Source organism: Callorhinchus milii, unplaced genomic scaffold, assembly GCF_018977255.1.
Source record: "Callorhinchus milii isolate IMCB2004 unplaced genomic scaffold, IMCB_Cmil_1.0 Scaffold3, whole genome shotgun sequence".
Lineage (NCBI taxonomy): Eukaryota > Metazoa > Chordata > Chondrichthyes > Chimaeriformes > Callorhinchidae > Callorhinchus > Callorhinchus milii.
Window position 1 is genome coordinate 97,170,213 of NW_024704744.1, and position 25,329 is coordinate 97,195,541.

The window sequence follows — 25,329 nt, forward strand, 5'->3', positions numbered from 1 at the left end:
CAGCGTCTAGAACCTGGTGTTGTTGAGATTACCTGTCAGATGTGGATGTGCTCCTCAATATTAGAGTTCCCCAAACGTGGAGCTCAAACAATTTCCAAAGTCCGACTCAGAGACAAGAGGGCTATAAACTGACAAGTGACCCTGGACACAGCAAGAGCTGAGGCAATGTTGGCTTCTTTCTGGCCAATGGAGCAGTTCCCAGGTCTCTATTGTCTTCGATTGAATTGCCTTGTGATGAGTGAGCAAACACCGCGGCTGTCTGCGGGTAAGATCCTTGCAGTCGATAACAAAATTCTTACTCGGTACGTGCGAGTTAGCTGCTATTGTAAGCCCAGTCGGCGGTAAATGTCTGTGCGTGAAAAGTCATGTTGCTCTCCTGTTGTGCCGATTGCCATGGGAACAGACGCGCCGAGCACTGAAGTGAAATGAGAAGGGATCGGCCAGCGATTGCGAGACAGGACCCAGTCCTTGCAATCCCGGATTCATCAGCCCTTCGGAGGAGGCGAGGCTCCTGCTTCAAGCGAAGCCAGCGGGCGACAAAGGCACGTTAGAATTTGGATGGACTCTCAGCATTATTTTGAGCTCGGGGGGCCAAATGCAATGATACCCGACCGTGGTATTTCTTAAAAGGGGATACTTATTCCCCTCCCGCCCTCCCCCCCACCACCACCGAACGATCAACTCCCAACCCCTCAACTCCCGAATCACCTGCTCTTTTCCTCGCGTTACCAAATCAGTCCTCCTCTTCGCTTCTGTTCCTTTCTTGCACCTTTTTGCAGATCACACGGTGCTTTCACGACGATAGAACGCAATAACAGCGATCCTTGCGTTCGACAAAGCGCCTCTCGTGGGAGGGGAGGACGTTTCAAAGCGGGGGCGAGGCAGCACGAAACGGGGAAAGCAAATGAAAGCTCCTCACAGGAGGTGGGGAAAGCCATAGAGGAAAGTGTTCCCTCCGGTGGTCAGATGCGGAGGGTTTGTGTCATCTGCGGTCATCTTCGTGTCAACGCACAGGCAGCGTCCGGGAGCTCCTGACGGAACGGTATGGCGGTGGACCCCCGCCCCCCCGAAACATTGACTCGCTTCCCTCTCTCCACAGATGCTGCCTGACCTGCTGAGTGTTCGCGGCCACTTCCGGGCTTTTTTTGGGTGGTTTTTTTGGTTTTGTTTTTAAACTCCGGTTTCGTTTGTACCGCTTTCGAATTGTTTCGCGGGCGGCTCCGAGGGAAATTCACGCGCTCCCCGGCCCCCGACAGGAGCCATTCCACATAACGGACCATGGGGCTGTTCTTAGACCTTTAAGTAGACTTTAGATGAAATTGGATTGCTGCCCGCCCGCAGTGACGCCATGGGACCCAGCCGTCACTGGAGTCTGAGCGTGCGGCACACTTTGGTTCAAGGCCGTTTAGCGCTGTTGCAGTTCCGCTGAGCATCGAGCTGTGTTATAGCCAAGTCAACCAATGTAACCGGGACAATTTAAGGCCGGGTTAGAAAAGCACCACACGGTCATTCTGCACCCGAACCAACAATGTTAAAGCGAGGGTTACATGCGTTGGGTCAATTGCCAAAGCTAGTTATTTATTTATAACCTTTTAAAATGTACTCTCGTGTGGTAACATTCTCGTATCTGAGTCAGAAGATTGCGAGTTTGTGCCCCCAATAGCACATAGTCTGGACTGACTCTCCAATGTGTTGCTGCAGTGTTGGAGGTGACGTCCTTTGGATGAGACATTAAACTGAGGTCCCATCTGCCTTTTCAGGTGGAATATTAAAGCTCCTGCGCCTCTGTTTGGAAAGAGTCCTGTTTCCTGGCCAACAATTACTCAAATAAAACCGGTCATTCATTTTGTGTCTGTCTTTGGGACATTTCGGCCACAAAATATATAGGTATATCCCGTGAAGCGCTTTGTGACGTCTCGAAGACTTGATAAGGCGCTACATCAAATGCGAGGATTATTATTTAATGAGTTGCCATGTTCGCATACAAAATACACACCCACTCTTTACAGTAAATCCTGTGAGGTGCTTTGAGACGAGCTCTCAACGTGAAGGGTGCTCAGGCAAATCCCAGGATTACTATTATTTATTATTAGGGGAATGGTGTATAATATTAAAAAAAAGCATGGATATGACGTGGTTACTTTATTTGTGTGTTGGGGTTATTTAATTTGGTGGGTTTGATTGATGCTCAAACTAAATCTCACGCTTAATTCTACCAGGAGCCCATTGATAGCGCAGTCAGCTGTTTTTTTTTTAATGCCACAAAGCAGAAATAAACTTGTTACACATCAGCGGCAGATTAAACCACTGGATTTGTTTTCATTTAACAACCTCGCGCTGCAGCTGCCTGACATTGTGTTGAAGACGACACCGCAGTATTTGCTGAGATGTGATCTGCAGATCAGCCGAGAGCACCTATCAGTCAACCAAATTTAACACAAGAAAAATGCCGTCTGCCTTTGTGCAGTTGTTATGGAAACAAGTCAACCCGTAATCCGTGGAATTAATGTTCTCTTACGGTTCAGTGGCAAAAATAATCATTTTTGAAAACCGTTTCCTTGCATGACAGGGGCGCATTTGAAACGTGATGGGGGGGGGGGGAAAAAAAAAAATGCTCTGCGAAGCTCACAAAGTAAATGGCACCTTCCTGGTCGACTCCGGATTGTACGTAAGAACCATCTGTGGATCCAGATATTCTTACCGCGAACACGATTGATCAGCAGACCATTTGAATCTATAAAACGATCGTAAAGGGAGATACGACAAGAGCAGAAAATGCTTCTTAAATGCTTTCTTTGAGTGGAAAGCTATTTTTTTTCCCAGTATGTTATAAATATGCAGTTGGACGACGTGCTTTGAATTGACAAATGTGTTTTTTGAGGATGCCTTCCCACCCCTTGGATAACGACAAATGGGCTCGTCTGTTCCACAATCTGTAGTCCAATGTGATGGTAAATAATGTTTTAACTGCGCTTATCACGCGCCGCCCAACACCAAAAATGTATTTCAAAACAACTTCCCTCCCTGAAGAATAGCTCTAAGATCACTAGCCCGTCGGAGAACTGTTACTCACTTGCGGGAAAGGTTTTGCCGTCAAAATAAGGATTTTTGGTCATTTCAAAAAGAAACTCAGAGGGCCCAGAAGTCTGAAGTTGGGTTGATGTGGCGCAGAAAGTCATTCCCCAACTGAATGTAACTTCCCCCAACACCAACAGCAACGACAAATGGCAGCCCTATAGTGTCGAGCATCAATTGGTTCAGCCAATTGCCCAACACCAAAGGTCAGAGACCGTACTATCCTCAATAAATATACGTCCGAAACCAAAGAAGCTGGATTGGTGAGATTTTTCCTACACACATACACACACACACGCGCGCACACACACACACACACGTACACACACACATACACATTTCTGTCTAGGTAGTGCTGGGAAATGCCATCCTCCGGTTGGGACCGAGATTAAACCGAGATCCCCTCTCTGCCTTTTCAAGCGGACATTAAAGATCCCGCCCGGGCGATTGTAAAAGAGAAAGGAGAGTTTCTTCTGATTTTCTGGCTCACATTTCCTCCGGAGGAAACTGGTCGATCGCTTGCTTGCTGTGTTTAACACCCCTCTCTCATCCTTTGGTACCGTGCAGAACGGTGAAATCCTGCCACAGATAAATGAAGGCACGCGTTCTAGATTTCTGATCAGCTGACTCGCTTTGCAGCGTTTAAGTAGGTTAACATACGTTGCTGTCTCGGGGGCCTTCTTTATATTCTACGGTGTGATGGGATATCGCTTGCAAGGGTGGAGCGTGTTCATGGCAGCTTCCTGAACGCATTCCCATTTCCCAGAGCAACAGTAATTGTTGCCACACAGCGTTTTAACGCTTACTGAAGAGCTGGGAGAACGAATGTTTCTCCGATAATATTAAAAGCAACAACAACAACAGCAGCAGCAGCTTGTACTGACGTGCTGCCCTTCACCGGGCGTAGGGTCTCACAGCCCGAATCTCGGAGCGAGAGAAGCAAGGGATATGAGAATAGGGCAGGGCAGTGGGATTGAAAGTCAGCCCATCTCGCTCCGAGAGCCGGTGAAGACTCGATGGGCTGAATGGGGCCTCCTTCCTGCTCTGTAAATTTCTGCGAACCCAATACGAAGCAGGTGGATCCAAGGCTTCTTGTTCCGATGCCAGCCGCGTCCTGCATAACAAAGCTTAGCAAGGAATCCCGTCAGGGAATCCCGCACTGCGTACCGATGTGGGTTTCCTTTTTTTTTTACCCGTTGCAAGAATTTAGAATTTTTTTTTTTTTTTTGCTAACTTCGAAATGTTTTATTTTCCGGATTTCAACATTTGAAGCTGTTTTGTTTTTGTTTTGTTTCTTTGTTCGTTCGCAGAGCACGGATGACCTGTTGGTCGCCTCGGCTGAATGCCCGACCGACGACGAGGACCTCGACGAGTGTGAGCCGAGCTCAGGTGGGTTAGGTTAGTCCCATTTTCTTACTTCTTTTCTCTGTGGGTCCGCGGCCGTCTTGTCTGCATGTTTGTGTGTCTCCGCTGGATAAATGTGACGGGGTTTGTTTCGCTGTTGGGGCTGCTCAAAGGACTTGTTGAACGGTGACTGCAAATTTGAGCTCATCCCGTGATACCTCTGTCATAAAGGGACACCTGGTCAAATGCGCAGTCACCATAACATACAGGACGACACACTGCGGACCCGAACTCCTCCCACCCTTGCCCTTGACGTTGGGCTTACAGTGCCGAGACGTCTCCCAAATGCTTCACAGCTAATTGCTGTCCAGTGTGGCGACTGCATGTTTGTCCGGAGAAATCCGCGGAGTGTCGAAATCGTACTGCGACAACAATAATAATCCTTGCATTCGAGACAGCGCTTTTCGCGTCTTCTGGACGTCTCGTGCGTACGTCCTTGCGTGCGTGCGAGCGCGCGCTCGTGAGGTCATTTCGAGCGCGGGCGGTAGTCAAAATTCTGGACAGCAAGATGTCCTGTTTGGGTTTGTGTCACTCCGACAGAGGAATGAAGTCCCCATCTACAGAGGGCCCCAAAGCCAAAGAAATAGACGTTTTAGCATTTCTTTTTCCTCATAAGTAAAAGTATAAAGTAGGGAAATGGCACTAAAATATCCTCCTTTATACAATAATAAGCCGGAACAGGCTCGACCGGTTGAATGGTCTGCCTCCTGCTCCCGAGTGACTAAGCTAAGTGGGGGGGAAATCAGAGCTGTTCATCCCCTCGGTTACTTTTTCCCATTATCTGCAGTAACGAGCTCAAAAATCAGCGTGCGCAGGCCCCCCCCCCCCCCCCACCCCACCCCCCCACTGCTCCTCTCCGTCAAAATAGAAGAGAAGAAGTCCCATTAAGAGTCGAGGGCAGAACTGAGCACTCAGAGTTGAGAGGCTTTCTCGCCGCGCGGGCACACTCGCTCAGAGCCCCTTTGACGAGGCAGCTCCTCGAAAGGCGACGAAGGCACCGAGTGAGGAAACAAGAGACTTACCAAATAAGATCGAGAGCCAGAACGCAAAGAGACTTTGACTGTCAATTAAAGGCGTAACAAAGAGGGCAGACGCACGCAGAGCGGGCCGGTCAGAATAAGACGGCGCTCGACGCAGTCTGGAGCGGGACCCGTATACGTCGGCAAAGAAAAAAAAATCCGCAGCTGGCGAGCCTCCCCCGGCAGGAATCAGAGAAGTCGCTGTGTGCAGGGTGGGCTCTTAACATTAAGTGCTTTTCTTGTCAAAACAAAGAAAAAAAAACCCTGCAGTTTAGACGTGATTGACTGAAACAGTTTACAAACAGCTTCATTACAGCCTTTAGCAGACAAAAACCCTCTTGTCATTTTCCTTTGCCGGCCCAGGACACCCCACCCACTCAAGCGGCCACTTTCCAGCACAGCCGGTCAGACGCAGAGAAGGTTTAAACCCAGGCTCGTCGCAGCGATGAGCGGTGCCAACCCGTCGCTTCAGTGTTAAAAAGATAATTTTAAGAGCAGAACGCTTATTTATTCGTGCCCACAAGTAGTCAGAGGTCCCCGCTCGGTCACCTGTGGGGTGAGCCCTCCCACAGGGCTCCATCCTTGGCCTTTTCTTGTCCTTGTCTATGTGCTCCATCTGGCCCATGTCATCCGCAGACACAGGGTAAACTTCCACGTGTCAGTGGATGACATACGTATCTCCTCCAGCACCAACCTCAGGTCCCCCTGATGTTCTATCAGCTTGTCTGGCAGACATCAAGACCTGGATGAGTGTAAACTTCCTGCAGCTGAATATGCACAAGATGGAAGCCATGCTCCTTGGCTCCCGTAAACGTCTTCGCTCCCCAGACTCACCAAAACAGTGCGCAACCCAGGCATCTGGTTCAACCCCCAACTGTCCTTCCTCCCCCACATCCGGTCCCTGACTAGGTACTGTCTTCTTCCACCCTCGCCACATTGCCCGCCTCCGACCGTACCTTACCCTCATGCGTGGGTTTGGCACCTCCCGCCTGGATTCCTCCAACGCACTCCTCGCCGGTCTCCCCAGGTCCTCCGTTCACAAGATTCAGCTCATTCAGACTCTGCCGCCCGCAGACTGACCTGATCATCTCACCAGCTCTGGCCCGGGCTCCACTGGCTCCCCATCACCGAACACATCGACTTCAAGATCCTCTCACTCTCGTGTTCAAATCCCTTCACTCCCCGGCACTTTCCTACCTCCCCGACCTCCTCAATCCCCAATCCACCACCCAGCGCCTCCGCTCGACGTGCACCGGCCTCCTGCTCGTCCCTCACACCCTGGAGGGTACTATGTAAGGGCAAGTTGTTGTTGTTGACGTGAACGGTATGATATCAAAGATAAGGATTATTATTAGTATTAAAACTCCTCCTGAATGCAGCAAGTCCCAGGTTGCATTTTACTGACGCCTAACAGAGATACCTGGAGATTATGTCCTGTTACCCAGGCAACACGCCCCCTGCCGGTGTTTATACTCCACCATGACTTACTCCCTCCCAAATCTCTCTAAAGATTTACCAAGAAAAACTTGCGGTGTTGTTAATAATAATAATAATAATAATAATCCTTGCATTTGTTATAGCGCTTTACTACGTCTTCGAGACGTCCCAAAGCGGGTTCCTACCTACTGCCAGGAAAACAGAGGCTGTGTGTGTGTGGGTGCGGAGTAAGGAAACTTGCCCAACCTTTCGCCCTGGCCGGGAATCGAACCCAGGTCCTCTCGCTAGCGAGGCGAGTGCTCTAACCGCTGAGCTACCAGGACTCCACAGTCCTGTACACTTAACTCGGAGGCACTTGGACCTGTGTCAAGACTCTCGTAGGTCTTTAAAGGAGGAAATTGCCCAATATCGTGCGTTTCCTGTGCATTGTCTGCGCGGTGCAATAATAAGGATAAGTGGCAGCTATGAATGACAATGGGTTGACGTGAATTTGGCAGTCACAGTCACAAAGCCGGAGAGGAGAGAAGGCTGTTAGTCATTCACAGAATTGACAGGCTGAGCTGACATATCTACAGCTCAAGACATGACTAACGTACCCTCAACATGGCAAGCATTACCCTTCGAATAGCCTCCCAGTGACCGATAAAGACAAGCTTACAAGTACTTAAGTCTTCGTTCTGTAATATATAAAAAAAGGAAAATAAGTGCTGCGTGCAAAAAGCATTGCCGAAGTCAAACCCATCGGGAAAGAGTCTTCCCGTGAAAACCACAGCGTTGGAAAATGCCTGCAAGGGTCTCGTTCAGTGTTTGTCGGATCTATCCACGCTACAGCTTCATTCCGCTCTTGGTTCCATGTCAACACAGCACTAACAAGTGAGTGTGTCTCTGTGATCTCGTGCACTGGGGTCCATTGATGCCCAACCTTTCTACCACTGAGCACTGAGATCTCGAACCCCTGCTCCTTGAGTCAGCCCTCCAGCAAACTACCGTCGCTTTTGAATGAACATTTCCTGAGGTTTTAGGCTTGAAGCCAGCGTTTCGAACCGGGCGCTAACTCCCAACTGCGCGCAGCAGTCTGAAACGAAACACGAAACGATGAAAGGCTGAGAGTTGGCATATCTAAAATTCGGTCAGGTATCCACCCAGACCTGCGTCCCAGACCTGCCTCCCAGCTACGCTTTGATATTGCTCGAAGAGGAGATTGGACGCAGACTTGACTTCCAATTTATTGTATCGCTGGCCGCAGTCGAGTACTGAGCCAAGCGGAAAGGTCCTGCCGTGGAAATAAAACGGTAACATTCAGACATGTTTTCCGCCCACGTGCACCGTGAAATGGAATTGGGTAAAACTACAATTTCTTTCATGTTGACTTTCGAGGCGGTGACCAGCTGAGCTGCCCGTGATGTTATTGTAAATTACTACCCCCCAGATCAAGCTGGTATCGGGCCGGATGAGTTGATAGCACTCCCTCCCCTGAGTCAGAAGATCGTGGGTTCAAGCCCCACGTTGGGACTTTGAAGTCACAGTCTGGGCTGACGCTCCAATACAGCGATCGGGAAGACGTCGTCTCGTGTCAGTATTCAAACAAGAGAAGGTAGTTTCCTGGCCAACAATCCCCAGAAATAAAATTGGTTATTATTTTATGTCTATCTGTGGGACAATACCATGCACAAAATGGGCTGCCACTTTCATCTACAAAAGACACAGTCACTACACTCAAAAGCCAGAGATAATCATCCACTTTGTCACCGTGAAGGCTTGTGTCGTCAGGTTGGAAAATGGCTCCCCTGGCTGATGGCTGGGCAGGTCTAGTCTTCAATAAAATGGCTTTGAGATCAACAGAGACTTCCAACTCCCGGATGCTGATCCCGGTGCTTAAATGAATCGATCCTGGTCAGGACCGACTCTGCCGCGTTTCGGCACCAAAATATAGGCTCGATTCACTTGACAGTGTATCCTGTGAAGCGCTTTGAGACGTCTCGAAGACGCGATAAGGCGCTGTGTCAAATGCCAGGATTATTATTATTATTATTATTATTATTATTATCTTGGTTGGGACTGGAGTGCCGATTTTTTGTTTGAGAGTCAAACTCGGCATTCCAGGAGCGGCTCGATGACGGCCAGCAGCGGAAAGAAAACAGGTCTGCTTCATGCAAACGGCCAGCGACCGCTTACTCGTGAAAGGTGCCGCGGATGGGACCAGATCGGGATGCAATAATGAGAACGGCAAATAATCCTTGCGTTTGCTACAGCGCCTGATCACGTCTTCGAGACGTCTCTCAAAGCGCTCCACGGAATAGACAGTAAAGTGAATTGACTGTGTATTTTGCGCGGAGCCGTCGCCCACAAACAGTTGTGCGTCGAGTGACCAAATTATTATTGTTTTTTTTATTTTATCTTATTTTTTCTTCTTCCTGCTCAGCTCCTTGGTAACCCCTGCGAGCCAAGGCACTAACGGGTAGTAACTAACGGTCCGAGCAGCGGGTAGCCAGGCGAGGAGCGGGAAGCTAGCGAGACGGTGTTTTCAACGGCGAGCTGTGCGTCTCTTTTTTTTTGCTGGCTAAGCTCCAACTGTTACCCTCACGCCCGCTTTGGATTCCCCGACCCTGGCTCTCGCCAAACCTCTCCGGGGGAAATCGGATAAAGTCCCTTTATCCAAAACCGGAGCGAGCAAATCCATTGCAGAAGCGGGAATTTCTACGCGTGTCCGTGGTGGCATCCTCGGAACTGGCGGGTCCGGTTCGGTGACTCTTGAGGCCGGTGGTGGCTTTCCGCATCGGTCAGACACACCGGTCGCCAGGAAAGAAAAGGAATGCGGCTTCAATCACCTGCGCTGTGTTTGGAAGCAGCGGCTCAGGACAAGTCAACCGGACAGGGACAAGCACTGATTGCTGTGTGTGTGTGTGTGTGTGTGTAAGCGGTGTGTGTGTGTGTGAGAGCTGCTGTATGTGTGTGTGTGTGTATGAGAGCTGCTGTGTGTGTGTGTGTGTGAGAGAGCTGCTGTATGTGTGTGTGTGTGTGTGTGAGCTGCTGTGTGTGTGTGTGTGTGAGCTGCTGTGTGTGTGTGTGTGTGAGAGCTGCTGTGTGTGTGTGTGTGTGAGCTGCTGTGTGTGTGTGTGTGTGTGTGTGTGTGTGAGCCGCTGTGTGTGTGTGTGAGCCGCTGTGTGTGTGTGTGTGTGTGTGTGAGAGCTGCTGTGTGTGTGTGAGCCGCTGTGTGTGTGTGAGCCGCTGTGTATGTGTGTGTGTGTGTGTGAGCCACTGTGTATGTGTGTGTGTGTGTGAGCCACTGTGTGTGTGTGTGTGTGAGCCGCTGTGTGTGTGTGTGTGTGTGAGCCGCTGTGTGTGTGTGTGTGTGAGAGCTGCTGTATGTGTGTGTGTGTGTGTGAGCTGCTGTGTGTGTGTGTGTGAGCCGCTGTGTGTGAGTGTGTGTGTGAGAGCTGCTGTATGTGTGTGTGTGTGTGTGAGAGAGCTGCTGTATGTGTGTGTGTGTGTGTGAGAGCTGCTGTGTGTGTGTGTGTGTGAGCTGCTGTGTGTGTGTGTGAGCTGCTGTGTGTGTGTGTGTGTGTGAGAGCTGCTGTGTGTGTGTGTGAGCCGCTGTGTGTGTGTGTGAGCCGCTGTGTATGTGTGTGTGTGTGTGTGAGCCGCTGTGTATGTGTGTGTGTGTGAGCCGCTGTGTGTGTGTGTGAGCTGCTGTGTGTGTGTGTGAGAGCTGCTGTTTGTGTGTCTGTGTGTGTGTGTGTGTGAGCCGCTGTGTTGTGTGTGTGTGTGTGAGCCGCTGTGTGTGTGTGTGTGTGTGAGCCGCTGTGTGTGAGTGTGTGTGTGAGAGCTGCTGTATGTGTGTGTGTGTGAGCCGCTGTATGTGTGTGTGTGTGAGCCGCTGTGTGTGTGTGTGTGTGAGCCGCTGTGTGTGAGTGTGTGTGTGAGAGCTGCTGTATGTGTGTGTGTGTGAGCCGCTGTATGTGTGTGTGTGTGTGTGTGTGTGAGCCACTGTGTGTGTGTGTGTGTGTGAGAGAGCTGCTGTGTGTGTGTGTGTGTGAGAGAGCTGCTGTGTGTGTGTCTGTGTGTGAGCCACTGTGTGTGTGTGTGTGTGTGAGCCGCTGTGTGTGTGAGAGCTGCATCTGTAAAATATGGTTTCCCTCTCCCCCGCCCCACCTAATTATACGGTAATGAAGACCTTTCAGTCCAAGCGTAATTTAATACAGCAGCAAAGCTCTAGTGAAGCCCCTCACAGGCTCAGCGACGGGAGAGTGAATGGAAACTCTCCTGAAACCCCACAGACCAAATTTCCGACTCGACTCTTTCATCCGCGTTCCTCAAGTCTTCACGCGCTCCACCCAATCCACCTCCTCCCGCGCGCCCTTCATTTCAATATTATTTATAGATTTGAATACAGTTGGATAATAATTTTAATGGTATTTTTTAATATTTTAAATAAGTGTCAATAGTAATCATTTTAATGTCATTAAATGTCTCACTACTATCCGTGGTGAGCAAGTTCTGCCCTCCTCGCATTGCTCCGCAGTTCCACCATCCGCAAAGTCCGGCTGATACCCAAACTCCACGTCCTCATCCGCCCCATACTCTGCACCCAGCCCCCCCCCCCCCCCACGCCCCCCCCCCACCACCCCCGTCGCCCCCAACCCTCTCCAGGCTCTGCTGACCACCCGCATCCTGTCCGACGTATCAATTTCAAAGTCCTCGCCCTCACATACAAATCCCTTCACGCCCTCGCACCACCCGAGATGGGTTGCCCGAGCGGGATGAGAGAAATGGGGAGGGGCGGAGAGGAGGCCAAAGGCTGAGTCAAAGAGAGACGGAAAGGGAGAGTTCGCGAGGCAAAACGGTTTAGGGACAGAATTCCAAAGAGCGGGGAGCAAAGTGGCTGAAGGTTGACCCACAAAGGGTGGGATGGAGGATGAGGGGGGGTGGCGGGGTTGGGGAGAGATGGCGGAGCCAAGGCAGCGAGCTGGGGGGCTAAGCCGCACAGGAGATCGTGCTTTTGCAGGACTCAAAGGATTGCTCTTTTTCAAAAAAAAAGACAGCGCAGACAGCGCAACCTTCTGTGCCGTCAATTTTGATGGTTCGGTGTTGAAAACACTCTGTGCTCTTGAGTCAGTGCAAGAAAGTATTGTGTGGGGGGGTGGGTGGGGGGTGGGTGGGGGGTGCTGTAACTTAGCGGTTAGAGCCTCCGCCTCCCAAGCGAGAGGACCTGGGTTTGATTCCTGGGCGGAGGCGATAGGTTGGTTGATAGTCGACCGTCTTGCCCTTGAATTGGGCCTCTTGCTTCGTTGGGAGGATCTCAGTCTTCGGCGACAAGATGGTCACTGTGGCCGCAGTGTCTACCTCTGCGTGGGACGCTTGGACTGTCGTCTTCGCCCATCTTCCCGGACCTGTTCTGAAGCACAGATGTGGCCCAGGAGAAGCCGTTCATTTTCATAACCCGAATAGCAATTTTTAATTACTCTCACACCGACACAGGGCGACTGAAACACGCAATAAATATAAATGAGCTGCAGAAATCCTATTCCCAACCACAGTCAGTATCAAGGCAAAATTAGGTCATGTTCCAGAGAGAGACAGAGACAGAGAGAGAGAGAGAGAGAGAGAAAGATTGCAGTTTTCGATTTAGTTTAGAATTGCAAGATTAGACTGACTGCCATAGCGCAACAGGTTCGAGTTAATGTTTTTTTACACATAATGAAGGTTAATTGGCCAATCTCGGAGACAAAGCAGTACCTACATTTCCCACCGGAAAACGGCCTTTAATCTTGCCGATTGCAGCAAAGCAAGAAAGGTTCCATTTGCGTCGGGGATTCATTTCCAACGCCGAGTTGCCCTGTTCAAATTCGCGGATTTATTTCCGATCGGTGCGTTTTCAAATCAGTCCGTGATTTGTTGGAAATAACGATGTGCGTTCAGAAGAAAATTATCGTGGGGAGGGTGGGGGTGTCTTTTCCTTCTTTTCCTTCGCTCTTTCTCTCTTCTCCCACCCTCCTCCCACTCCGCCACCCCCCCCCTCACACCCCCACCACCCCCCCAAACCCCCACCGCCGCCGCCCAAACACGCACACCTTTTCTTTTTGCCCCTTTTTTTTTTACTTTAAAGGAACCGCAAAATGAATGGGAAAAGGCAACGAGAGGCGGCGCAGTACATACCGATCGCTGAAATAGCGTCTGCAGATATGCGATAAAGGCATTATATTCAAATCAATTAGAAGGGCCGACTCAGTCACTTTGTTTCCCATTATACAACTAATTGAATCTGGGAACCCGAGAGGACTTGAAGGATTTCCATCGCCAGGCTTTCAGCAGCCGTTGCTTTGTCTTTAAGTGAGCACCAGGTCAATAACAATGCGGGTGGCAATTGACAGTTCGAACAGAGGAACCGGTAATAAGTAAATGTCTTTTCACCGACCAGAGGCACTTCCCGAGGTGCACTGAGGTCTTCGACCGGGGAGGTGGGGAGGGGGGGGTCTTGGCTGTCAAGCTGGAATTGTGGGCGCAAAGCGTGTCACGTAACGGCCTGTCTTTTCTTTCGTGTTTTCTAAGCAAAAGGGTTAAAGGTAAATTCGTTAAGAGCTTCGTCCGTGTCTTCCAAGACCTGTGTCCGGGTGAGAGGAGAGGAGGTCAGCGGTCAGGGGGCCAAACATTGGCAGTGACGAGCAAAGCCCCTTCTTTTGCGAACTGGGTACCCGGGCAGATGGTTTCTTCTCTCGCAACCGGCAAAGCGTTTTCAGGGGAGCGGCGTTTCGAAGAAGAATTCGAAACGAAACCCAAAAAAAAGCGCCGACTTTCACACGACGGTCATGGGTCTCAAGTCACGTTCGCCCCGGGCAGGGCAGCGGGGGTGAAGATGTTTTTCACCCCCGCCCTCAGCCCTCAATTACAAGGCGTTCGGTTCTAACACTCCCATTACAGGACGTTGGAAAGACCGCACGCTTCCACCCGCCTCGTTAAAACATACTGGGAGGGAGGGGTGTGGGGGTGGTGGGAGGTGGTTAAAAAAAATACAGTGTGATCTCAGGGGCTTCTGATTTTCACGTTTCGCCCTCAAAAATATGTAGTCAATTCACGTTACAGTACATACTGTGAAGCGTCTCAATCAGGTGATAAGGCACTACGTCAAATGCAAGGATTATTATATTATTATGTTATTGTATTATTATATCACTGTATTATATTATTGTATTATACCGTTGTATTATATTATATTATTATTATGTTTAACCGATAAACCCTGAGCAAACAGACACTTTTTGATAAGACGAAAAACAAATTTGGTGTTTATTCCAATAAATACCTGTCCTGATGTCACTCTGAGGAGAGGTTTTCTCTCTCTCTCTCTCTCACTCCCTCGCTCACTCGCTCGCTCGCCCTTGGTCCTGGTGGGCCAACTGGGCAAGAGTCACTCTTTGCCTCTCCCTCACTCCCCTGGGTGCCCGGGCGAGTCTTGGTGAGGCGTTCGAGAGGAGAGGGGCACTGCGTAACTTGTGCGAGGGCACTTCATGTGAGCGGGCACGACTTCTCAGTACAAGTGACGATAGCCCCCACCTCCCCGCGCCCGCGCCCACCCCCCACACCACCCCCCACCCCCCACCCCCCACCCCCCCACCCCCCACCCCCCAAAAAAAACTGATTGATAAACCACGTAAGATGAACTCCAAAAATCTAATTCACCTCCGAAAACCAGAAGCCCTTGTTCTAACTAACGGACGACGGTCAAGTATCCTTACGTGATAAGGAATTCGACGCGGTGCCATCAACGGACGCCCGAGCGGAGCGGACCTGAAAGAAATTCTGTGTGTTTCGAATGCGATGATCAGAAACAAATCCGAACGGGCCCCCCCCCCCATCCCCACCCCCCACCTCCGCCGCCGTCTTACACCGTCTTAACTGTCCAGGGCCTTGGGACGTCCTCCCGACGTGAAAGGCGCTCTATAAATGGAATCGTGTTGTTGTTGTTGCTGTCGTCGTCATCTTCCTCAGACCGTCCTTTATACAACTTTCTTTCTTTCTTTCTTCCGTTTTTCTTTTTCACGCAACTTCACCGGGCGGCGGCGGTGGGACACACACACACACACAACTTGTTGACTGACCTCTTCTGGTGAGCATTGATCTTCTTTTGATACTTTCGAGATAAAACGTTCGGATGTCGAAATGCTTTGCTCTCTAACCAATTATAGCTGCTCGTGTGGCTGTTTTTTAAGCGCATATAATATCGCTTTAGTATTGCTTTTTTTCTTTCCGGGGTGGGGGTGGGGGGGGGGTAGGGGTGGGGGGGTGTGGATGTGCGGGTGGTGGGGGGTGTGTGTGACGGGGACCGTTTCAAACGAAGTAACGGGTAGACAGCAGTGTCCGTCTCTCATGAGCAGAGCAAATTTTTCTCCCCACCCACACAACCCCCCACCCACCCACCCCCCCCCCCCCCCCCCACCCACCCCAGGATTAACAGAAGGTGTCAATTATTACCAGCAGCTCCTCCAAGTAGTTAAAGCTCACACCTCTCAGCCCCTTTCTCAACGCCGCCCAGCCTTAAATTATTGCCACCCTGTCATGCCCTTTGATTCCCGGGGAGCGGAGTGGTGGGTGGGGGGGGAAACGTTGCAGGTGGGGTGGGGTGGGTGGTGGTGGTGGAGGGAGTGTCGCCTCGCGTTGCCCAGCACGACGGCGCTGGTTGTCTTAACGGGGGGTGGCATTAGCCTCGAAAACGTCCGGATCTTTTCCGCGCCGGTGTCCGGCTGAAGCTCCACGAGAGAGAGAGAGAGAGAGAGAGAGAGGATCCTATCTCCACTCTTCCCTCTGGTGGCGGTCACGCTCTTCTCACCTGCTTTACCCTCCACGTCACCAACCGGAGCGACTTAACGCAGTGTTGGAAGGCGACTCGAAAGCTCGGGCTCCCGGATACAAACGCGCCGATAGATTCCTGACTTGAGCTTCCCTTCCCGCGCCCACCCCCCCCCACCCCACCCCACCCCCCCCCGAGCACCTGCCGTCCTGCTCCCTAACAACAACACCTGATTTATTTCCGAGCGATTTATTTCCGAGGGGCGCTCGCGTGCGCGCTGGCGCACACGCACGCACGGGACTCCCGAGTTTAACCCGCTTCCCTCTTTGGCGATCTCCCCACAGCGAACCCCACCGGACCAGGGGGCAGAGGTTTCCCGGGCACGGCCGAGGTGATTCGGGAGTCGAGCAGCACCACCGGGATGGTGGTGGGCATCGTGGCGGCGGCCGCCCTTTGCATCCTCATCCTCCTGTACGCCATGTACAAGTACAGGAACAGGGACGAAGGCTCCTACCACGTGGACGAGAGCAGAAACTACATCAGCAACTCCGCGCAGTCCAACGGGGCTGTGGTGAAAGAGAAGCAGGTGAACAATGCCAAAAATTCCAGCAAAAATAAGAAGAACAAGGACAAGGAGTACTACGTCTGAATCGTGCACTTGTAAAGCAAGACGGCTCGTGTTTTTAAAAAAAAAATAGAGAGAGAGAGGGAAAAAATACAAACAAACAAACAAATAAAAAAACATCTGAGTTTCACCCCCCCCCCCCCCCAAGGCACGGTGAAACGAAACAAAAAACAAACAAACAAACAAACAAAACTGATTTACTTTTTTGCAAAGCACACAGGACAAAGACAGTGACGCGATTGGAAAAGGAAAGACAACGGTTTGTGAAGTAAAACATTGACATTTCAAGCTGGTTCGGAGTCTCCTAATTGTTCACAGTGTTTTCATTCGCTCTGTCTTCTCGTTGTCTTGGACTTTTACTGTGGGAGGCAACAGCATACGAAGCGTTCATAACGAAGAGTATTAACGACATTGCACAAAGAAATCTCTACCCTGTTGTCATGAATTTTTCAGCCAAAGCGCTAAAACAATTGTGCAACATAACCGAAGTCCTACTACTTCGAGAAACTTACTGTTAGCAGAGACCTTAGAAGGTAAAGGGTTTATCATCTTTGCATCAACGGGAGACCTGTGTTTTAAGTACTGGCTACAAAACAAGACTAATGTTAAAGTAGTATAAAGTGGAATAATGCCTTTCTGGTTGTAAAGAAGTAAGGAAGCCTTAATTTCATCTAACCTGAAATGTAAGGCCCGGATATATACAGATAAAAAGAAAGCATAGATACAATCATTTGAAAATTTCCATGCACGCTAATATGTTACTACATACATTTATACAAACACGTACATGTGCTTTCTGGACTGTGATGAGTGATGTTTTATAGCCTTGTTGTATAGACAATGCAAATATCTCTGCTATCCAGACATTTTTGGTAAACGTAATGTTATAGTGTAGCTAAAATATAGTCCAGGTTTGAAGTTATTGATGATTTCTGCAACGCAGCCGTCATTAACAGCCTCAAAACTTTTTTTTTTTTAATTTCCATTGTAATGAACGTCTACCATGTATGTAGGAGGGTTATACATATGAATGTAAATATGATTTAAGCGGAAAATTTCGTTATCGGCCGAGGCGGTTAAAAAAAAAAAAAATCTCTTTTCTGTTTTTCCTGAGGTTTTTGTTTTCCTCGTTGTGTGAGAAAAGAGTTTACCCCCGAAATGAGGGTTAATACTGCTGCGAAATTAACACAGATTTTTTTTTCTGTTCAGTCGACCAATTTTGAAATTGGTTTCAATTCGTTCACCTTTTATATGTTTGCTGCAACCCAATGGGGGAAAAAGAAATGCTGAAACCAGCGGAATTGATTGTTTGCGAGATGCATTTTAGTATTGCTCAGTATCAGTGTACTTTGCTTCATGGAACACCTCCCAGATATCGACAGGATCATTGCAGGAAAAATCAGTTGATTATTTCTTTCTGTTTCTGATTCTTCTTTTTTTTTGTTTAATCATTATGGGCATTTTCATTTTTTAACCAGACAATAAAGTCCTTTACTCTCCCTTTTGAAAGTTCTATGTAAGAAACATTAAAGTAAATAGCTATATAAATTGCGTTATTTGGCTTTTTATGTTATTTTTGGACGATTTCACAGCAATAAAGCCCTGTTATAATCTACTCCGGACCAAATACAAAGGGAATATATTAGATGCTGAGGGTGCACTTGAAGGGAAACCATCTGAATTGCTCGGAGACCTCCTGGGAGGAAAATAGATGCTCATACGTTCAAACAGGAAGGAGGAATTTAAAATTAGCTTCAAGCGGTAGGGGAGCCATCACCTGGTGGGAACCGTTGTACTTTTGTGTCTGCAGTCACTCAGAAATCAACTACAGCTTCCTCGCCGACCGCCACGTCCACCTTGGTGACATTTTAAGCAATTCGTGACATTAGACATTCATTGCGCGCCGTACGCCACGGATAAACCATCGCCTCATCCGCAAAAAGCCCCCTTCCAAATCCCGAACCGCACACACCGCAAACCGACTCCGCAGATCGTCGGCAGAAAAGGGGATAATAATAATAATAATAATCCTTACATTTGATATAGCGCTTTTCACGTCAGGAGGACGTCCCAAAGCGCTTCACAGAACACACTGTAAAGTGAATTGACTGTATATTTGTGGGCGAACGCGGCAGCCAATTGCGCACAGCAATGTCCCACAAACAGTCGTAGATTGAAAATGACCAATTTATTATTGTTTTTGGTTTTGGAGGGATTATTATTAGGCTCTGTGTGGAGTAAGGAAACTTGCCCGAGGTTTCGCCCTCTGCCTGGAATTGAACTCAGGTCTCTCACTTGCAAAGCGAGTGCTCTAACCACTGAGCTACAGGACTCCACGAGATGGGGGAAAAGGATAAAAACAAGTTAAGATTTTCGTGCAATCCTGTCGCCGGAATGCAGGTCTCGCTGCTTTGCATAGTTTATTTCGGATTTATCCCGTGTGTGTTTTTTATTTACAAATCTACCACTTTCTCGCCCGCTTTGATTTTGTGGAGGGTTTTTTTTTAAAACGCCAAACCGTGAATTGGGTGGCGTGCATCCTGTCCGCCAGAGAGAAAGAGAGAGAGAGAGAGCGAGACTGAAAACATTTGAACGTTCTCTATTTGAATGAGATGCGTTCGCCGCAGAAAACGTGATTTGGCAAAAAAAACTCTTTCAACACTGGCACGTGAGCGGAGTCGTGCATCATTTTACTCCCCGTGGCATCGCGCCCGAGAAATCGAGACAAATGCATTTTCACCCCCCGATTAAAATGCAATCGCATCAGGCGTCCGAGACGTAAATAAAACACAAAACTACTGCAGATGCTGGAAATCTGTAAAACACAAACAGAAGTGGCCGGGAACGGACACGCAGCAGCTCAGGCAGCATCGACAGAGAGAGAGAGAGAGGAAGAGAGAGGAGAGGGAGGAGTTTCGGGTCAGTTCTGACGAAGGGGTTGTGGACCCGAAACGTGGACTCGCGCTGTTTCCGCTCTCCGTAGATGCTGCCTGATCCGCTGAGTTGTTTCTCTTTGACCGAGCCTTCAGCTCCCCTCTCGACTCTCTCCCCCCTCCTCCCTCCCTTCCCTCCCCTCACCCTGACCATTTCCCCCCCACTGCTCGGGTCCCGACCCAACTATCAAGCGCCTTGGGACGTCCTCCCGACGTGAAAGGCGCTCAATAAATGGAATCTTGTTGTTGTTGTTGTTGTTCGTCCCCAGCCACTTCGGTTTTGGTTCGCCGAGACGTAAAACGACTGGTCGAAAACTCTCCTTTAAAAGTGATCGAACATTTAGCACAAACACGTGGGGACATTTTGGAATAAACGGAGGTCAGCGCGCAGAACCATCGTTCCATTTGACGCGTATTTCAATCAGTTTTTTTTTTCTTTAGCACGAATGCGGAAAAGAGACAACAGAAAGGCGATGTAAGCCATGTACGTGGTTCCCACGGTTAATCCTAGCATTGAAGGGTGGGTGAGGGGGTGGGAGAAAAGGTATTTTAAATGCTTTATAATCCCACAATTGCTGCAGGAGATAGTGTCGCACGATTAGACCATATTGACGGGGGCATCACCTTTCCCGATGACATTCTGGTTCTCTGCTGCGCAGCTCTCAGCGGTGGTTTTAGAGTCGAGCGACTCGCCACCAGGAAACATAAGCTCAGACACGGCTGAGGAAGTCTCTAAACCAAAACAGAAGTGGCCGGGGAACACTCAGCAGGTCAGGGTCAGGCAGCATCTATGGAGAGAGGAAAGTGAGTCGACTGAAAGTGAGTCAGTTCTTCGTCAGAACCGGTCTCTCCTACGTAGAGGCGTGAGCGTGAGATGAATCACCCGGCAAAGCCGACGAGTGACATTTGCACCTGGTTTGAGATCGCGTGGTCTGGGTGACACAGGACGATGTACACCACAGGACCTACCCCGGCTAAACTGATTGACAGGGGTCAACGGTTGAAAAGCCGGATAGAGAAGAAAAACAAAAGTCTCGTGTTACTTGAACCGATCTCCGCATCTCTAAACGCTCCCGAGACAGTCAGGGACGCCCTTAAGAGCGTACGGGGAAATCCTACTGAATCTCCTACAGATTGACCAGCGCGCATCTGAGCTCGCACGCAGTACGCGCGAAAGCCAAGGTGGTTGGCACCTTTGGTTGAGGTGTGGTTTGGTTGAGACAACTGCTCCAAAGCAACTTGGTTTCTCCACCCGCCCACCACACCCACCGCACCCCCTTTACCTTCCCCACAACCACCTTGCGTCTTAAACTACCTACAGCCCCGTAACGCATGGCAGTTTCCAGATCTCACGTAGGTTGATACTGTTTGGTACTGTAATGTGTTGTGTGTTTTGACAAAACTCTCGTTTTCAAACTGTATGGACTTTTACTTCTGAAATGACGCGTTTCAAAGAAGGTTAAAAAGTAAAACAAGCCAACGCCCCGTCCTCCCTAGTGCTTTGTGTGATAAATATTGGAAGAACATTTTGTTGCAAAAGCCAAGTTAACCATTATTGAAAATGCTAAGCCCGTGGAATTTACTGTTTCTGTTAATAAAATGTTTCTTATAATAGAAACCTTGTGACATACACTTTCATTTTCTACGCCGCCTACAAACACACAAGCAAACAGAAGGGGAACTCGTAATAATAATAATAATAATAATAATAATAATAATAATAATAATAATAGTCCTTGCATTTGATATAGCGCTTTTCACGTCGGGAGGACGTCCCAAAGCGCTTCACAGAACACACTGTAAAGTGAATTGACTGTATGTTTCTGGGCGAACGCGGCAGCCAATTGCGCACAGCAATTATATATATTATATATATTCCTTGCATTTGATATAGCGCTTTTCACGTCGGGAGGACGTCCCAAAGCGCTTCACAGAATATACTGTAAAGTGAATTGACTGTATATTTGTGGGCGAACGCGGCAGCCAATTGCGCACAGCAATGTCCCACAAACAGTCGCAGATTGAAAATGACCAATTTATCATTGGTTTTGGTTTTGGAGGGATTATTATTAGGCTCTGTGTGGAGTAAGGAAACTTGCCCAAGTTTGGCCCTCTGCCTGGAATTGAACTCAGGTCTCTCACTTGCAAAACGAGTGCTCTAACCACTGAGCTACAGGACTCCACAGTAAGTAAATGGTAGAGCAACTTGTAATATTAGCAATAATAATCCTTGCATCTGATACGGGGCATTTTCACGCCACTGAGACGTCGCAACAGATTATACTGTAAAGAAAATTGACTGTATGTTTGGTGGCCGAATTGTGGCAGCCAATTGCGCACAGAGGTGTCCCACAAACAGTCGTGGATTGAGTGACCAAATTATTATTTTTAAAATTTATTTTGAAGGGATTATTACCCCTGGAAAGCGATCCGCCAATTGACTAACAACCGGGTTCCTACTTACTGCGAGGTAAACAGAGGCGTGCGGAGTCAGGAAACTTGCCTAAAGTTTCACTCGGCCGGGAATCGAACCCGGGTCCTCTCGCTTGCCAGGCGAGTGCTCTGACCAATACGCTACAGGATTTCTTCAGCACAGGTCTGATGGAATATTTTACAAACTTTTGCCCACAAAATACACAGTCAATTCACTTTACAATATATTCTATGAAGCGCTTTGAGACGTCTTAATGACGTGATAAGGCACTACAATCAAGTGCAAGATTGTTTATATAATTTTTACTGAATATTTTACACCAATTGTATCCAACCCCTATCCATTTCCACACCAATTGTACCCTAGGGATGGGCTAATAACTCATAAGTGTCGATAGCTTTTTTTCCATAATACTGGAGCCCTATCCGTCATCTAATGTTCTACCAAAGGTTTAATCCAATGTGCACTACCGGAACAGGTTGCCAGGAAAGCACTGAAACCATCTTAAACCAAAGGCTAGTTGTTGTGATGGGAAGACGGTAGGATGGGTATTTTGGAAGGATGAGATCACGTGGGTCGAATGACCAACTTCATTTCTTCTGCTGTCATGTTCTGATATCATTGTTATCATTAGTGTAAAATACTCGTCGTTTCATTTCTTAGAAGAGAAGCCTTTCATCTTAAACTCGTAGAATCTGTAAATATCCCGATACAAAGGTTTGGTTTGAGGCAATATGCCCAACCTGCCTTGATGCCAACAGCATCCCATTGTGCAGACACGCTGAGCAAAGTGAGCGTGTTATTGTGGTCGTCAGATTAGCTGCAGGAACGGTTTAGCATTTAAATATTGTCACAATGGATGGGAAACCCAGTTTCATACTGTGAGAGCTCAGGCCGGAGCCAGACTTGCATGAGAAGTGATCAGATTTTATTGCAATCCAAACACTTTCTGTAATTCTGTATCTTAGAAATACTCCAATTGATAATTGGAGCAAATGAAACACTCTTGCGTTGCGGTCAGGATCTGAGATGTGAACGCTAGAAGCCAAGGGTCGGTCATCGGGGTTTGGAAATATTTTGTAACTGCAAACATGAAGACACGCGAGGTAGGGTTTAACCCAGCGCTTCGGAGATGTTTTCAGATGGTATAGCTGTGGGGCCTCGGGGGCATTTGCAGTCCTGCAAAATCCTGCAATCCAAATTTGTTATTTTGGTAAATTAGCTATTCCAGAACTCTGCTTCCCATGTTCTCTCCCGTACCAGGTGCCTCAAACCAATCACCCCATCCTCCCTCAGCTCTGCTGGCTCCTCAAAAAGGTCTATAATGCAAGTTGGGCTAACAGCCCATGGGCTAATCATGTTCAGGTGCTTACAGGGACCCTTCACTGGGCAATTAGCCACCAATCCAAGGTGACACTTTCATTGGTTAATTATATAATGAAGGGCACCTATATGCATTGGCATATGGTTTGCTTGTGGGCTATTAACCCAACCTACATGTTTGACACCGATGAATTAACTGCAAGGGAAAGTCCCATGAAAATGCAAACCAGTCGAAAAAATAACAGCAGCACTGAGAAGAGGTGAAGAAAACCCAGAAATAAACATGAGAGTTTAGGTCACTTCAATAAAAATTTAAGCACTCAAATTGCAATAGTCAATGCCCCACAGCTGAATTACATCTATTTTGATGATGAACACCATGTTTTCAGGTTCAGAGGCTGCAGGTTTCTCCTGGCGTACAGGATTATTGAGTCAAATGTTTGGAATAACTGGCTGCCAAGTGGGTGAATTCGAACTCGATTGACCGTGAAAAGAAATGGAAGGGAATCCCAATTCAGTGGTGACTGAGGGCGTCATTGAACTGAGGGATTGCACCATGTAGCCTGAGTGAGTCTCCGTTGGCAAGTGTGAGTGAATGCGCATCAGTTTTTGCCTTGTATAATCTTTTGCTTGTTTTTGTGCTCTGCACGGTATGAACCTGATGATTATTATTATGATGATGATGATTTTGTGGTTCTTGCGGCGCAGATAACTGTTTTCTTGCTGATATGCTTCTCTCCTGCAAAACAAAAAAGACTGCTCGGTTTCTTTGTTTTTCTTTTAAGTTTCTGACAATCCTTCCGCTTTATTCAGCTTGATTCTGAATGAGGTTTTTTTTTTCAATTATTTATTCCTTTTTCTTCTCTCTGCTCTATTTCTCCTCATCCGTAATTTGCTGTCATGCTGTAGTTTGAACGTGTAGCAGTGTCAAATTAATGGGGCCTCATGAAATGTTTCTGGCGAAGCCGAACAAATAATTGAATAAATAGTGGGGTCTTAAAAAAAAAACAATAGTTATAAATAGGAAGTTGTAATTACACTGTAGCGCCATTACAACGCGGTTCTTTGGTTACGACCCTGTTGGGGTGTGGACCCCATTCCCTCCACATTGGTGAGGCCAGCCCATTGGCTGCCCACCTTGGCCAGCTCTCGGGCTTAAAGCGTCCGACATCAAGCTCATTAGATTCCCGCCGACATCGCTCTCTAGGCAAACGTAGATGGTGCACACAGGAAGCGGTGTCACAGGGCCCTGATTCTCTCTTCCCCCCTCCGCCCCACAAGTCAGCCATTTCAGCTTCCTACGTCCGCTAACAAAAAGACCAACTTTCGGGTGGTCACCCAATGTCACTTCCTGCTTCCCGAAGGCCAAGCCCAGTGTTAGTGGTGATGGCCTAATAGTCCACGAGCCTTATAACCCGACACCACTGCAGTCGCTTTTTCTGGTTACCAGATGTGCATCAAGTTGACTCTCGAGAATTCTGCCCCACTGGAGCCACTTCAAGGGGTGGATCAGAGTGAAGTCCCCATGGGATTAATATTGACGGACATCTGGGTACCAGAAGAAGTCGCTATTTGTGATTTCCTATTGGGAACATTAGGTTGTCTTTTTGTTACCTCGGTATTTAAAGTTACAGAGGAGTGGGGTTATTCTACCCTATTGACCTGGAGGGCGGGTGGTAGAACAGAGAGCGAGGAGGTGGGAGGATTAACGTTCGGAAGCCAGGACGGAGAAGAATCTTAATAAAGATTGGCCATCGGTTTCCCAAATTGGAAGAGGCAGGTTTGCTCCACGTTAAGGCTGTGTGCCGCTGCCGCACGATTGAATGTAAAAGTGACTTTGCCACGTCGCGGTTGGTTACAAAAGGCATCGTGTTTATTGTGAGATTATGCTTAATTACGGTGAAACTTCGCAAACGTTCTAAACGAGTTGCAGCAACATCAGAGAGGCTGTCGGGCTGAACACAGGGAACAGAGATTCCCTGGGGTGATTATACAGCACTAAGCTCATCAAAGGGAGGGATTTAGAACCATCATCTGAATTACAATATGCAACTCCTGTCTTGAAATCATTCAGGATTATCTGTTTCTTTTTCCCCTTCAATACATGTCGTGGGGTTGTCAAGGATATCTTTATTTTGGTTTTGTTCCTTTTTTTTTGAATAAAAAAATACTTTTAGTTCCACCCCCGCCCCAAAACTCTTCCCATCACTGTCCTCTCCATGAAGGCGGGTGAGTGGTGGGTGGGGTGTTGGTGCTGGTGCGTGTGAGTTTATGTAGACCGGGATTTTTATCCA

At 48.5% G+C, this 25,329-nt stretch overlaps 1 protein-coding gene and 1 non-coding gene across 4 annotated transcripts in view; one reads left to right on the top strand and one right to left on the bottom strand.

Annotated features, from left to right (window-relative positions):
• The window catches only part of nrxn1a (neurexin 1a), a 740,055-nt gene extending 723,610 nt beyond the window's left edge, over positions 1-16,445 (top strand). For all 3 annotated transcript variants that reach the window (XM_042333191.1, XM_042333192.1, XM_042333193.1), the window contains 2 exons: positions 4,386-4,473; positions 16,083-16,445. In XM_042333191.1, the coding sequence (XP_042189125.1) occupies positions 4,386-4,473; positions 16,083-16,369 (375 nt within the window). In that variant the 3' untranslated portion in view covers positions 16,370-16,445. The remainder of the gene's footprint in view (positions 1-4,385; positions 4,474-16,082) is intronic.
• On the bottom strand, positions 7,186-7,258 carry trnaa-cgc. The gene has a single exon. It is a non-coding gene; the product is annotated as a tRNA-Ala (tRNA).
• Positions 16,446-25,329: the final 8,884 nt, after the last annotated feature.